Source organism: Carcharodon carcharias, chromosome 15 (assembly GCF_017639515.1).
Source record: "Carcharodon carcharias isolate sCarCar2 chromosome 15, sCarCar2.pri, whole genome shotgun sequence".
NCBI classification, from domain to species: Eukaryota; Metazoa; Chordata; class Chondrichthyes; order Lamniformes; family Lamnidae; genus Carcharodon; species Carcharodon carcharias.
In genome coordinates, this window is record NC_054481.1 from 10,218,796 (window position 1) to 10,235,362 (window position 16,567).

Genomic DNA, 16,567 nt, shown 5'->3' on the forward strand with positions numbered 1-16,567 from the left:
TAAAGAAAATATTATGACAAGGCAGATGATGCATGCCAGGCAGACGAAATCCACAAAGGAAACTTGGTCGCGCTATCACAACGGTTTTGCTGTTTGTATTTATTACAAGATGTGTGCACTGAATTCAGAAGTAATAAGTCCGCCAAGACCTTTAGAAATTTTTAAAAATTAAATTAAAATATTTATTAACAAAATAAAAGATGTTAAGCACATTACTACTATAATAACTCCTAAATTTCCTAATTAACCTGATTCCCAGTTACACTCCCTTTAAGGCAACATTCCACAATAGATTTTAGACTTAAAACAAACTCAGCAAGTTAACACAATACCCTGGACAGTGGAATTCCAAATGACTTTTCCCCACCTTCAGCTTTGTTAGACGGCGGACTTATGCACAAATGTGGAAGGCTTCATTAAGGCTATTTCACATACTCCTGTTGGATCTTACACCGCCTTCAGAATCATAGCCTTTCATTCTCCTTTATATATGTTTCTCTCTTTTTTTAATATGTAAATTATATTGTTTCATATGCCTATGAAACCGTATCTTCCTCAAAATATAAAAACTTTCATGTTGCCACTATATATATTGTCAGTAACCTCGGGGGGGAAAAAAATAACACGTTCCTTAGCCTTGCTTATCTGGCTAGTTATAAACAGGGACTAAGAGCCCTTTGAAATCCAAACCTCCTTTCATTTATCTAAAAATGCAAATTCCCTTCACACCTTACATGCTAAGCCAGCTTCCATGTTTATTCATTAGCATGTCAAGCACCGAGCTTCTTTTGATGATTTAAACTTGCAGTCTGCTTGACTCCAAATGTAATTAAATCATATAGGACCCACCTATACTCACACCCATAAACCTACTTCACAATAAACCAGAAAAATATTATGAAAAAAAATGTTAATTTCATGACAAAAATGAAAAAAAAATCTTTTTTAATATCCCTGTGATTTTTCTTGGAGGGCAGTGCCCTGGCGACTCCAGGCCAACCCTGGAGGGTTGGTAACCCTGGAAACACGTGACCCTGGGGTGGTGAGACGGGTCGGGGGCGCCGGGGAGCGCGAGATTGAGCGAGAGAGCGGGGGGGGGTGGGTGGAGAAATGTGCGACACGGACCACGTGATCCTTTGTGGGGCTGTCACGCACGTGACGGGGCTGTCGGCCAATGGGCGAGCGCGGCTGGGAGCGCGCGCGGGGACACGAGGGGAGGCCGCGAGACGGAGACAAGGAGCGGAAGCGAAAAGGCGAGGCCGCCATTGAAAAGCCCGGAGTTCAGAGCGCAGCCGTGAAATGGCCGAGGATAAAGCCAAGGGGGTGAGCGGCTTGAGCTGGCGGGCAAGGTCCGCGGTGGAGGTGGAGGGGGGGAGGATGTTAGGTGATGGCGGTCGGCCGCGACGCAAGGGCCTGGCCAACTGGTGTGGCCTGAGGGGGAGGTAGAGAGAGAGAGAGAGAGGGAGGGAGGTCGGAGTGGCCGCGGGTCCCAGCCAGAGGCTGCTCTAGGCCGCCTCAGCGCCGCTCCGTTAATCCGAGGCCTACACGGGAAGCGGGGTGTTAAGGCGCATCCCGCGGCCCCTGCTTACTCCCCGCCCCCCTCCTCCTCCTTCTTCTCCCTAGTGTTGAGAGTCCCGGTCTGTGACGCCGAGGAAACCCAGGGCGGCACTAGAATATTCGGGGGTTGGTGAGGCCCGAGCAGCGCGGCTGAATCCCCGGGCTCAGGCTGCAGCCACTTCCGCCTGCTCGTGCCCTTTGGGCACCAGCAAACGCAGTGATTGCAGCGAAATCAGCACAAATTGCAGCGAAAATCCGACACCATCCGTTGACTAATCCCTTTCGGAATTTTTTTTTTCATCTTGCTTTATTCCCGTGTTTTGGATGAGGACAATTGAATTTTACTTCGATCCAGGCATCCATTCAGAAAACTGTTATAGCTGCTTGGATGCGGCTGTTCTCTCCAGAGCACAACTGGAACGGTTTTTAATTCAACCCAGAGTTACGATTAAAGCCAGAGGTTGCTCAATCCATAAAACATCATCGTGCCCAAAAGGACTTGCAATTTATTCGTTCCTAGTCGAAGACTAATATCCAAGTCTTTCACATGTCTGGGAAGTCTCACAACTTGGTTAATGAAGCAAGGCTCCAGGACAGACCATCTGGAAAAATAAACATGCTTTATTGTGTAAAATATGGATTATAAATTGTTCCTATATTGAATTGTTGTATTTACACAGCCCAGCATTTTTGTTTTTTTTGGGGGGGTGAGTGGTGCATGCATGAGATTTTTTTTAAGACCAGTTTTGTCATGCAGAAGATAATGTAAGAGCTCTTGAATGGGAGTCTTTTCATCTGCATAAAATGCCCTTACTGTTATGCATCTTAAAATGATTGTCCATGAGTGTATCTTTGTGACTCTGATGTCACATACTCATTCTACATATGTAATATTTTCACATTCTTCACAATCAACATTACATTTCATTTCCTGCAGTCCAGTGGAGAGAATTTTTTAGTTGGTATACTAAGGTACCGAATTAGTCTGAAACTGTAGTTAGCTGGTATTTGAAATTATTTTCAGAAAATGCTTTTGGCGAGCCTGTATGTGACAAATTGTAAGAACGAGTAATCCTAAATTTCTTATACCAAATCAAAAGATTGTGGATGCTGAAAATCTGATATAAAAACAAAATGCTGAAAAGCTCAGCAGGTCAGGCAGCATCTGTGAAGAGAAAACCAATTAATGTTTCAGGTCAACAACCTTTTTCGGGTAATCGATCTAAAACATAGCTGCTGTTCGTGCCACAGATGCCCTTAGACCTACTGAGTATTTCCAGCAATTTTCTGTGTTTTTTCTAAATTACTTGCTCTTCAAACAATTGTTCTATTACCAAGTCTGGAACTTCCACCAAATCCATCATATCTTTGCAACATTGCCTGGTGTACCCCTGTCTTACACCCATTCAAATTTTCATTACCTCTGGGCTCATTCCCAATACCTTCCATCTCCAAACCATCCAAAACTACACTGCTGTTTGTTCCAACATTTAAGTCCTGCTTGTCTGTTATACAGACAAGCCAGCAATGAGTAATGTTGGGGGGAGGGAGCAATTCAATAAATACAGCAATCTAGATTACTTTTTTTGCCTCAGCATAAGACTTCAGTATAGTTCATGCTGGATATGAGTTGTATCATGAAATGCTACCAAAAGTGTAGTCCTAGTGACTGATCTGTTACTGAAGCTCAGCAATCTTATAGTGAGATGCTGTTCTTCATAATCTTCATCAACATGGTTGTTGGAGCATAAACCATTATCTTTGAACACAATGTACTCCAAATGTGAATTTTCAGTTTCCCTCAATCATCCTTCGTTCTTGGTGATTTCTATTTTTTGTGATGGACCGAATGGTCATTCTTTCAGATGCCATTTGATTTGAACAAGATTCAAAGCTTTGTTCTATAAAATAACCCACAAGCCTAATATTTCCTTCTACAGGATACTGTCAACTATATGCTATTAATATTGCTATTTAATTGATTAAGGTATTTCTGTTTTCTTGTTGCTTTATTAAAACACAGTTTGGTTAGACTGTATGTTATTTTAGCGCTGCCCTTAAAGGGGCACCTATGTTTTCTTTTCAGTGGCACTGGGCCTCAGTGTCGTCCTTCAAAGTTCTATTGAAAATAGGCCCTTGTATTATTTTTTTCCCAAGAAAGCAAAAATGTAACCAATTTGTGTTCCATTGGGAATGGGAAATGTTTTCACTTGCATGAGTAATGGTGTCAGGTTTTGTTTCTATGCAGGCAAGTGGAGGAAAAGGCCCTGACTTCTGTTGGGATTCCAAATTAAAGCTGCTTGGCAGCAAAATTAGCTCGGATTGCCTTTCATATGTACTTGACATAATTGTTGGCAAAATGGGAGCTGTTAATTTGGGTAATATTCTAAACCCTGTCAAAGACAGAACCTGCATTTATATAGTGCCTACATTGCAGGAATAAACATCCAAGGCACTGAGCAGAGGAGGATACATAACCAAAAGCTTGGTCACAGATAGCATTGAAGGGTGATGGGAAAGGTTTGAGGAAAGTAGGTCTGAAATGGCTGAAGGCTCTGCCAGCACTAGTGGAATGTTGAGAGTGGGGGAGTAAGTAAGGAATGTACAATAAATCAGTTTGAAGATGTGGACCCTGAGGAGGTTGTAGAGATATCATGGGACAAGTTCTGGAGCTTTGAACATGTTGGAAATAATTTTAAATTTGATTATTGGACATAGAACCAAGCCCATGTATGTCAGCAGTTGGAGGGAGCACTGCACTATTAGAGGTGCTATGCTTCAGTTGAGACTTTCACCCAAGGTCCTATCTGCCTGCTTGGATGGATGTAAAAGATCCCATGGCACTACTTTGCAGAAGAGTAGTGGAGTTAACCCCGGTGTACTGGCCAACATCTATCCCCCAGTCAACATAACAAAAACAGATTATTTAGTTAGTATTACATCGCTGTTTCACTTATAAAAATGTTGGTGGAATGCAGATGTTGGTTTGTGAGGCTAACACACCCAAAGCAGCAGCAGATAATGGTCAAGTGGGATTTGGGACCAGAAGCAGGCAGTGGAGTGTAGGGCACTGGAGCAATTGACCCCAAATATTATGAAAATAATTATAGGGGTAAGGTAGGGGCACAAACAGGCATTGCTGCCAAGATGAGGTTTGAGCTTTTGTGAAAGGAAGTAGGCTATGTAAGATATATAGCTGAAATGAACAATGAAAAGGAACAGAAGACTAGTAATGAGAAATGAAACAAAAACAAAAAATTCTGGAAATACTCAGCAGGCCAGGCATCTACAGTATTTTTCAGATTCTGTAGGTCCAGACTTTTGTTCATTATTGACACTTCGGTGCATCATGTGTGGACCTTCAGAAGGGAAGAAAGGATATTGACAGGTGTACATCTTTGTTTACCTCTGTGCACAAGTGCAGCAACACAACATCGAGTCTTGTCTGTACACTGACACTCGGCTCTATCTCACCAACAGTTCTCGACCCCTCCCTTCACTGTCCCTAATTGTCAGAATGTTTACCCGACACACCATTCCTTATCCTGGTAACTGTCTGAAGCTGAACCAGACTGTTTGCAATTGTATTTGACTCCAAGATGATACTCCAACTACTTAAGACTGCCAGTTTCCATCTGTGTAACATTGTCCAACGTTACTCCTGCCTCAGTCCATATGCTGAAACCCTCGTTTGTGTTACCTTTAGTTATGACTAATTCAATGCACCCTTGGGCCAACCTCTCATTACCTTCCTATATAAAATCAAGCTAAACCACAACCCAGCAGCCCATGCCTTAACGGGTATCACCGTATTCATCCATTGCCCTTGTGCTCGCTGACCTACATTGGCACCCGGTTAAGCAATTTGTCAATTTTTAAAATTCCTACCCGTTTTCAGAGCCCCAACACCCCCCAGTGACCTAACTCTCACTATCTTCATGACCTCTTCCAGCCTTACGAACTTCTGGCATGTCTGCCCTACTTCTATTTGTGTCTCGAGTGTTTCCAATTTTAATCATTCTGCCATTGGCAACTGCCCGTCTTAAACTCTGGAATTCCCTCCTTAATTCTCTCTGCTTTGCTTACTTTGCTTTCCTGCTTTAAGAGATTCCGTAAAACCTACCTCTTTGACCAAGATTTTGGTCACTTGCTCCGATATCCCCTTATGTGGCTCTGTGTCAAATTTTGTTTGATCCATGCTCCTGTGAAGCACCTTGGGATGTTTACTGCAGTAAAGGTGCTGCTTAAATGCAAGTTGTTCTGTGTGAGTACAAGCAGTTGAAGCCTTTAGAATCTTGAAAGGTGTTGGGATATAGTGTATGGTGTTTTCTTAATCAGAAGCAACTACATTTGAAAATGGACCAATTGCCTACTTAATTACATGGGAAATTAAATTTGCTCTTTCTGGTGAGGCCTGGATATTGTGAAAGATAGAAGTTTGCATCAGGAAAAATACACCAGAGCTAATGTACCATGTCTGAGTTCCTTTAAATTAAATCCTGATTAAATTAAAACCAAACATTTGAATTGAGTGAGCAAACCAGTATAGAACTGGCATGCTGCAGGATCCAATTTTATTTTAGTTTTCAGATTTGCTGAAGTTGGATAGTAGCTACCTGGCAATTGGAAGAAGATATTTAAAGCAGCGCATATAACTAAAATTCAGACCAGAACTTGTCCAAAGACCACTGTATAGTTCCATGTTTCTTTTTTGAAAGCTTTTTCCTTGTATTGATACACTCCTAGTATTTAAGCAGCTTGTTGAGTGTGGCTTGTCTTTTGTAGTTCTGGATATTGACTTTAATCGGTGTTCTTTATCCTGGTTTTAGGAAAACGTTAAAAGTGAAGGGAATGACCACAGGAATGATCATATTAACCTGAAGGTGGCTGGACAAGATGGTTCAGTCGTACAATTCAAGATAAAGAAGCAAACACCGCTGAGCAAACTGATGAAAGCATACTGTGAGCGACAGGTTAGTGCTAATGTGTTGAAATAAGTGAAAGTAGTCAGTAAATCTTTGGAACAGTTGTTCCAGTCGTGCAGCTAGTACTAATAGCCAGTATTGTACAGAAATACGTTCAGTCTCCTATGCTGTGTCACCTAGTTCCTTTGGGTGACTGTGAAACTACTCTTTGACTTTTGTATCACCTGTTTTAAAACAGAGACCAAAGTGGTATAAGTAGAACACTGCGGGCGCTGGAAATCTGACGACAGAGAAAAATGCTGGAAATAATCAGCATGTCAAACAGCATCTCTCCCTTTCTTAAGAGAGAAACCGTTAACAGTTTCTGGCCAATGGCCTTTCTTCAAAACTGGCGAACAATTCAAACATGAAAGAAATTCAAACCCTGAACTATTAATTTCTCTCTCCACTCAGATGCTGAATACTTCCTGCACTTTCTGTTTTAATTTAAGGCCAAAGTGATATTGTGTTTGCTCTTTCTTTCAGCCCTACTCCCCTGAGAGTGGATGCTCGCCACCACTCTGCACAGCAGCTACAGAGTTAGCAATGACAATGGTCCAAGGTGTGAGTTCATTTGAACCATATTGTTAAAAGAAGTGATTTAAGATGGTCTTTCTATTCATTGCGTTTGCTAGTGGCCTGCAAGAAGTTGGCAGCATAAGTGTTCATTGTAAATAGTGGGCTTTATTTGGAAGTGGAGAGGATCATCTGTCTGATTTCATTTTGGACTCCAATGTAAATCAGTTTTCCATTAAAATATTATAAAGATTAACTTTAAAATGCAAGATTGTTTTAAAGCTGATTTTGGCTGCTATGGAAACCATTTGTGTTTTTTGGGTTTCTTTATTCCAGATGTGTTTTGGCTTGAATATTTTGTTGGTATGTCCTAACTCTCTATGTTCCAGAATGTTTTCACTTGCCTGAATATCTAAGTAAATTTATGGTGGCAGGATAACACTATGACTTTGGTTTTTAACTGCCAAACTTAAATGACGCTAAAGTAAATAGCAGTAACAAAATATTTATACAGTAGTTATCAAGCTTAGCTAGCTTCTCAAGTAGTGAAATAAAAGTGACTATTTTTCTGAACTATGAAAAGGCATGGTCCTAGCTGAGATCTGATAAACGTACGCATCAGTAATTGAACTTTTGGGTCCATAATGCTCTTGATAGGCTTTGGACCGCACTAAATGGTTCATTTACCTGTTGAAACCCGAGTGTGTTTCAATAAATATTCTCTTTTTGTGCTCTTGAAGAGTGGGTTCTTTCTGAAGAGTGCAGGTCTGCAGTGAAGAAAATGCTTTGCTGGTCTGTATGTGTAGGCTGAGACATTCGTCGGTCTGTAGCCAGAAGGTGACCCAAACTCTCCGTCCATAGCATGACTCAGTTCAATGTTCAGTGCCATTGAACAGACCAAAGGGCTCCTCCAAAAGAAATCTTGGTTCCTCCGGCACTGGCTTACTTGGTTCCTTCTGGTGCTTTTGCTTTCAAAGCTGATCCTTTTTTAAGTAAATTAGGTATAAAAGTGCCCTACAATGTAATTTAACTGTAAGCTCACTTTAGAAGTGCACTGTACTAAATTTTGGGTGCTCTTGTGCTGAAGAAGAAAAACAAGATAAAGTAGCTGTAAAATTTAAATACGATATTTAGTTTTTTTTGTGTAGTACCTTCTTGCATCATGCAGAAATCCCCCAAAGTGATTAATAAAATGAATTGTTTAAATTTGGTGAACAAGGTCCCACAAACAGCAGAATTAAATGTTACAGGATCTTTATGCCCACTGAACAAGTATATTGTTAAATTGGTTCATATCGCATCTGAAGATCAGGACCTCTGATGTAGCACAGCTTCTGTATTGGCCTAAATTATATTTTCAAGTCCTGCAGCAGTTTTGAAGCCAAAACCTTCTAACTAAAGGTGGAAATTACTAGTTAGACCAAGCTAACACCTGTGCCTGAATGCTTGAAGCATTCAAAATGGGTCCTCGAGTTGGAATGTTGCAAATATTACTAAAGCTTAGTTGACTCCAAATGTGGATGTAAGATATACGAAATGGGAGGCTAGAAAAGGTAGAAATGTTGATATCTTGGAAGCAAAGAGAGCTGGATTGATACCCCGGAATCTAAAATTGCATTGATAGAGTATGCATTGGATCAGGGATCTATTACAGGATATCGGGGTTCAGTAAAGGAGTTGTAATTAAATAAGAAGGGTAATGATAACCATGGGGAGATAATCCTGGGTGGCTTCAACCAACCCAACATAAACTGTGATACTGCACTGACTAACTGATTTTGAGTTTGTGGTTGCTTTCTTTCCTGATCACACATGGAGTCTAGACAAAACACATCTTGATCTGATTCATAACAGCATTTATAATTTGGGTAGATGGGAATTAGTGATCATAATTGATTCATTCAATTTTGAGATATAAACCAGTGATGGCAGTTACAGACAAAAATACAACAGTGGATAGATACTTGGTAAACAAGGGGTGATAGGTTATTGGGGTAGGCGGGATGCAGATTTGAGGTTACTATCAGGTGAGGCTCGATGGGCCAAATGGCCTACTCTTGCTCCTTGTTCATATAACTTGTAAAGGACAAGTTACAAAGGAGTGGACAAAATATAAACTAATGGAACAGTTGAAGAGAAGTTAAATGCTTTTAAAATAATATTGAACACGGGGGAATACACGCTCAAGAAACTAGTGAACTAAACATCAATTCAGTGGATGAAAGAAAATTGAAATTAGGATGAATCATAAAGAGAGAGAAAAGGACGAATCATAGAGAGAAAAGGATGAACATTAGGAGGTGTACATGTCATTCCATATAGAGCTTGAGGTGCTAACTAGCTCTGAAGATGAACATAGTTATAAGAAGCCAACAGTAATGAATTTTTCCAGCATTGTGATACCAACAGTACTTGGAGGAAAATGGAATAGTAAGAGAAAATTGGAAGAGTGAAGGCTGCAAATACAAAATATTCCAGATACTTTGTAACAAGGATAAGAAATAATTTCCTTTTTTTAAAACAGTATATCACATATCCTAGAGAATTAAGGTTGGTGTAGCAATTTGGTTGGGTACAGATTAGTGATAAATACTTTGAACTGGGAAAGTTATTTGAGTGGAGTTCCATAGGGGTGAGTGGTTACATATATTTCATTTACATGAATTGTAGCGCTTGGATTTTGAAAAATTGGAGAGAAAGGTAAAACTGGGGATGCATCTGGGTTTGGATTATTCAAGGGATTGTTCAGGAGTTGAATTAAATTTAGCGTGATCTTTGCAAAGTGTTAGAAATTGGACACAGTAAAGTGCATCATAAATGCAGCAATTAGTGGAGTGACTTAAAGGAGTAATAGAGTTTTGTTTATGATAAAGATGAATAGCAAGCATTGGAAAAAACGTGTGCACGTTTAAAAGGATTGAATCAAGTTTCGGAAATAAACTTTAATATTGATCTGAGCAATTATCTAGTAAGTACTCAATATGGGTTTAGAAATGGAAGATTGTGCCTGACCAACCTTGACTTCTCTGAGTAGGTAATCTAAGTGGCTTGTGTAAAGCAGTGAAGACTTCTGTAGGAAGTCTTGGTATTTTCGACATGTGGATTGTATTCTAATTGCAAAACTGTAGATTCAGGAAAGTCTTGGAAATGGATAAGAAATTAGCTGACTGTTAGAAAACAAATGGTACTTGTTAGAGGAAGTCAAAGTGTGTGGGCATGCATTATTGAGTGGAGTCCTTCAGGGATAGGTGTTACTTCTGATTCACAGCCTTACATTCAGAAACACCAGTGTAAATTGGCAGATGGTATCCATCAAGGAAGAGCAGTGAATTCACAGAAGGCAACTCAAATTGGTGAATTGTGGGCAAAGCAATGGCAGATGAAATTGAATGGGGGTAAGTGTAAAGCACTGCACATAGGAAAGACAAATGAGCATGTTGAAAAGGAGGTGCCAAGGATAGACCCTTGGGTGACTCCAGAGGTGACAGAGACAGAATAATCAAAGGATTTTTCTGCAGTTATTCTACCTGCATTTTGATAGGTCAGAATGGAACCAGGGAAGTGGGGTCCATGAGAGAAAGGGAGGAGATTTGAGAATAGGGTGTCATGAACTGCATCAAATGTTGCAGACTAGGGCTGAAGCATGAGAATATGGCTCGTTACTTGTTGGAGTTGGGAGAGATTGAATAGGAAGTTACTGGAATTGGAAGATGACTGTATTCATTTGCTAGAAACCACCCATGGGCAATTGTAGAATGGTTGCAGTACAAGGAGACATACATTTGGCCTGTACCACATCGGCTTTTTGTAAGAGCAACTCAGCTAATCCTACTCTGCGTCTTTTCCCTGTAGCCTTGCTAAAAACAGCCCCAGTTTCACTAATTGAGCCACATAACTGAAGTGTTTCATCCACAGAACCATTCAGGTAAATCTTTTTTTGCACCCTCTCCAACGGCTTCACATCCTTTCCAAAGTTTGGTGCCCAGAAAAAGACACAGTACTTCTATTCAGGCCAAAGCAATGTCTTATAAAGGGTCATCATAGCTTCCTTATTTTTGTACCCCATGCCTAGGATCCCATATGTCTTGTCAAGAGCTTTCTCAACCTGCCCTGTCACCTTCAATGATTTGTGCACATGTACCCCCAGGTCCTTGTGCTCCTGCATCCTTTATTTTTTATTGCCTCACTGCACTCTTTCAACCAGATTGTATTACTTCACTTCTCTGCATTAATTTTCACTTGCCACATGCCTGATCATTCCATCAGCCTGTCTGTGACCTCTTGTTGTCTATCACTATTCTCTTCACAGTTCACAGTGCTTCAAAGTTTTGAATTCGGCAAATTTTGAGATCGTGGCCTGCTCACCCAAATCTTGGTTGTTAATATATTTATAGTAAGAAAAACTGTGTTCTTAATACCTATGTACCTTCCTGTAGCCCTGAGAAGCAACTGTTCACCACTACTGTTTTCTGTCACTTAAAAAAGACTTCATATCTATGCTGCCATTGTCCTTCTTATTCCATGAACTTCAACTTTGCTGACAAGCATGTGGCACTTTATCAAACACTCTCTGGAAGTCCATATACACCACATCAACTGCATTACCCTCATCAACCCCCTGTATTACTTCATCAAAAAACTCATTGAAACTAGTTCACACAATTTGCCTTTAAATTCCTTAATTAGTCCACATTTGTCCAAGCGACTGTTATATTTTGTCCTGGATTATCGTTTCTAAAAGCTTTCCCATTATTGAGGTTAAGCTGACTGGACTGTATAGTAAGTCCTCACTTAAAGTTGTAGTTGCATTCCTGAAAGTCACAACTTTAAGTGAAACATTGGTTCCCAAAGGACTTTCCTTAGGGGGAAAAACCCGAAATATTAAAACACCATACCCTTCAAAAAAAATTCTACGTTAGTAAATGAAATCATTTTTAAAGTAAGTTTAAAGATATAAAAGAAAAATATAACTTGGAGTACCTCCTGCTCGCTGCGGATCCTGCTTCCCAAACCTCCCGCTCCCTGATGCCACAGTCACTGCAGATCCCCTCCCCAACTGTCTGATTTATGGCATCTTCTCTTACAACCCCCCCCAAAACTTTGAGTTGTGGCGTCTTCTTTCACCTCCCCCATCCCCTGACCTCTTGAGTTTTTGTTTAGTTGTTCACAGGATGTGTGTGTCACTGGCTAGGCCAGCATTTATTACCCATCCCTAATTGTGCTTGAGAAGGTGGTGGTGAACTGCCTTCTTAAACCACTGCAGTTGGGGCCTCTTTCTCCCTGCCCCTCACCTCAGAATTGTGACTTCTTTTTCCACCCCCTCCCCCTCCCTGACCCGCCTTCTCAACAAACCTCTCGCTCCCTGACTCACCCTCTCACTGCTTCCCTTTCCTGCACATGCATTCTTGTTCAAGATCCAGATCTGATCCAAAGCCAGAGCTCCGATGTTGTAGAAGCGCAAGTCTTGAAGATGCAGTAGTGCCGAGCTGGGGCTGCTGCAATCCATGTTTTTTGAAATGCTCTTAATTGTCACTTCCCTCTCCTAAACCCTCACTGCAGGTGGGTCAGTCAAACTGCAAGACAGTCATTTTTAAAAAATACATGGTTGTAGCAGCCCCAGCTCAGCATTTCTGCACCATCGGGACTTGCACTTCCAGAGCCTGGCTTCAGATCAGATCTAGATCTTGAACGGGAATGCAAGTCCAGGGGAAGGAAGTGGCAAGAGAGTGAGTCACAGAGCGGGCGGATCAGGGAGAGGGAAGAGGCTGCAACTCTCAAGAGGCCATTCCAAAATGGCACCAATCGAATCACGTGGGAAACGACCTTAAGACAAATCTCGTGACGCTCAACGAGATTGCAGACCCCATTACCTTACCGATGTTAAAGCAAAACAATATTAAACAGGGCAACTTTAAACAAGGATTTATGTAGTTGCTAGATTTATCCTTGCACTTTTTTTTGCAAGAATGTAGCATTTGCAATTCTCCAGTCCTATGGCACCACCCCTGTATCTAATGAGGGTTGAAAGTTTATTGCCAGTGCCTCCACAATTTCCATCCTTAATTCCTTCAGTATCCTCAGGTGCATCTGATCTGGTCTTAGCGTTTTATCAAGTACAGTTTGCCTTTGTAGTACCTCCTTCTTTTATCAATTTTAGTCCCCCTGTGTTTCAATCACCACCTCGTTCACTACAACTTTGGCAGCGCCTTTTTCCATTTATTGCACAATAACAATTTACAGGGGATAGCTGTAACACAAATGATTTATCAACATCACAAGTGACAAAATGGTAGGTTCTGTGTATGAAATGAAGCCTAATATCCATTGAATAATGTGCTTCTCTCAGTCTTGCCTATGAAAAGTCCATCAGTAGTTCAATGGTTTTTATGAATGTAAGAATCTTGACATGTAATGTCCCAGTTAGTGATTGTTTTGACCTAGCACAATAGAAAAGTTTCTGCACAAGCTATTAATCATCTGGTGCATCTTGGAAATTATATAAATCAAGATAATAAAAGGGTTTGTCCACCGCCACGCTATTCTGCATTACTTTGCACACAAAGTCTGGCCTTAGTTCATAATTGCATAGGCTTACCAATGGGAACTGGTTTGTATTGATCACAAGGAAAAGTACCTGGAGGAAACCAATCGTATTGTTTTTGAAAAGTTGAAATGTGCAGAAGGGCAGCTAAGTTGGGGGCTTATTTGAATTTTAGCAATATTAGTTTTAGGTAAGTAAATGTTGAATATTGCTTTAAAATAAGGCATAATAGTAAAGTTAAAGTTTATAAGCTATCAAGACTCCTATCACGCAAGACCTTAACTGCTAGCATAGAGGGGTAAGTTTCACACCATTAGTCTGAGATGGATCAGACCCAGGTTACAGCACTGAAAGGACGATAACCGTTGCACCAACTTACAACCACAGAAATTATGGATTAGCAAATGCCAGTAATTTCTCATATTCTGAATGCTGAATGTATTTTTCTGCCTGCAGGGCTTGCAGATCAGACAGATCAGGTTTCGTTTCGATGGGCAGCCAATAAATGAAACTGATACACCGGCTATGGTGAGTAACTTTTTGCAGATTGAAAATAGCAGTGTGCCAGGTGATGAGGATCCATTGGATTTAATTCTAATATTCAGCAATAAACTTTCGATGTTTCACTGAAAACAAGAATTTAAAGTTTAAACTCTTCAATGTTGCTGACTAACCTGTAGTTTCCTCTCTCAGTTACCACTCACCTGCAGAAGTAGGGAATATGGACCCTCAAGCCTGCTTCGCCATTTAGCAAGCTGATAACTGGTCATGATCTTGGCCACAGCTCCCCTTTCTTGCCTGTTCCCCATAACTCTTGACTCTCCTATAGTTCAAGAATCTCAGCCTTGAATATATTCATTTCCTGTAAAAGTTGGCACACCCATTCCAGATTGCTAGTGCTTTCTGCCAAAGAAATGTGACAGCCGCAGTTGAGAATTAAGTCGTTAATGAGGTCAGTGTGTAGTGAGATGCATGGTAGAAATAAATATTCTATTCTTGGAGCTGACATGGACCATCATTTTCTTGGAAATTTAAAGAAAACAGGTCAGAATGGGACAGGGAATTGAGGTGATAAGGGACAGGGAGCGTGGGGATGCACTTACAGAAGATCACCTAATTGCATTTATCCCCTGTATGTAAAGATGGCAGCATTACAAGCAGTGAATTTTTGATTGGTATGGGGGCTCTCACTGTACCCTTGCTGTTAACCTGTTTATTTTATTTTGACCGGGTTCTTGAACTGCTGGAGCTTGCTGTGTGCCAGTTTTTCATGCTTGCCTTTCTATCTTTTTGAACCCCACATTATGCTTCCACATCTGTGTTGTATCTTTCAATTTCCTTGATTTATATGACTATATTTCTTGCTAATATTCCTTCTGCTATTTAACAATCTCCTATTCTACATTTGATCACTTTACGTGTCCTATTTGCTCCATCGTGTTTCCCCTTCACCCCTCCTTCCCCTGTTCTGTTCCTTTCAAAATGCTGTTCAACATTTTTTTAACAAAGGATCCACTCTCGAAAGTTTAATTTGTTTGCTTTCTGAGCTATGTTTCCAGGATTTGGAGCTGGGGAGAGGGTTTGTATTTCTAGCACCTGCAACGTTTAGTCACTTGAATGTTGATGTATAATTTTTTTTAAAAGCTCTTTTGGATAGGAAACTAATCCTTTTATTTTCTAAACCACCACCTGCCCCACCCCAACCATTTTGCAGTTGGAAATGGAAGACGAAGACACCATTGATGTATTCCAGCAGCAGACGGGAGGAACCTGCTAACCTCATGACAGTAATTTAATGTAAATAACGTTCCACACAATGTACATGTTCTTGCAACACGCTGTATTTTACTCTATTTTGAACAATCTGCAACATTTGGGGCGATCGCTGTTATAAAAATGTTAGAGGGAGGGATAAAGAGCTGTGTGACATCCCTGCAATAAATTGCTTCTTTTTTTTTGCATTGTTTTACTTTCTGGATACAGGGAATTTTCTTTGTATTTTGGATTAATCCCAATAAAGTTGATCTTGTATGTACAGTGTTTGGTTTATGTGTGTTATAGGTTATGTTACTGAAAGGGGTCTTGACAGGGTGGATGTGGAGAGGATGTTTCCTCTTGTGGGAGAACCTAGAACTAGGTGTCACTGTTTAAAAATAAGGGGTCGTCCATTTAAAACACAGATGAGGTGAAAGTTTTTCACTCAGGGTCGTGAGTCTTTGAAACTCTCTTCCTGAAAAAGTGGTGGGAGCAGAATCTTTGAATATTTTTAAGGCAGAGGTGGAAAGATCCTTGGTAAGCAAGGGGATAATAGGTTATCGGGGTTAGGTGGGATGCAGATTTCGGTTTACTATCAGATCAGCCATGATCTTATTTAAATGGCAGAACAGGCTGGAGGGGCTGAATAGCCTACTCCTCCTTGTTCATATGTATGTAAAGTAGACTGCTGATTTTATATTGCAATGAACTCTTGCCAGTACAATTGCATTGGGCACTGGTCAGCCTGTAGTACCATACTGCAAATGGTCTCTGGTGTTGGCCAATTTTGTGTGTGGGCAACACTCTCTCTCTGATCCTGTCCTTGCGCACATAATATGGCAGGGACCTTCAGGCAGTGGATGGTACTGAGGTTAATTATACTGCCCATGTTGAGCATTCTGTATTTATGAGTAAAAGCCATGGCAGCTTAGGAGCAGAGTTTAAATCAGTGCTGTTCTGTCATAACAGCATTGATACTAGTTGATTTTGATTTTCTGATTTCGAACTTGTCTACCAGTAAGGTAATATGGTGAAAAATGGCTTTTTCTGAACCCCCAACCTTCAAACTTTATCAGTACACATCAGCAAATAGGAATTGTACATGAAAAATGCAGTTGCTTGGCCTTTGAGAGGCAAAATTCCAAGGATGAACAATTGCACGTGACTCACAGGCTGTATTTTGAACAATCCTGAGCTAAAACAATACAGATTGGGAGTCAAACATGTAGCGTCA

General features: G+C 40.7%; 1 protein-coding gene across 2 annotated transcripts; it reads left to right on the top strand.

The window, feature by feature from the left end:
* The first annotated feature begins 1,165 nt into the window (after nucleotides 1–1,165).
* LOC121288241 (small ubiquitin-related modifier 3-like) lies at nucleotides 1,166–15,615 on the top strand. 2 transcript variants are annotated; one of them, XM_041206722.1, is made up of 5 exons: nucleotides 1,166–1,323; nucleotides 6,387–6,530; nucleotides 7,008–7,083; nucleotides 14,035–14,106; nucleotides 15,293–15,615. In XM_041206722.1, the coding sequence occupies exons 1-4, from the start codon at nucleotides 1,300–1,302 to the stop codon at nucleotides 14,085–14,087; spliced, it is 297 nt and encodes a 98-aa protein (XP_041062656.1). In that variant the 5' UTR covers nucleotides 1,166–1,299; the 3' UTR covers nucleotides 14,088–14,106; nucleotides 15,293–15,615. The 2 variants fall into 2 exon arrangements, with proteins under 2 accessions (XP_041062656.1, XP_041062654.1); XM_041206720.1 differs by lacking the exon at nucleotides 7,008–7,083.
* Nucleotides 15,616–16,567: the final 952 nt, after the last annotated feature.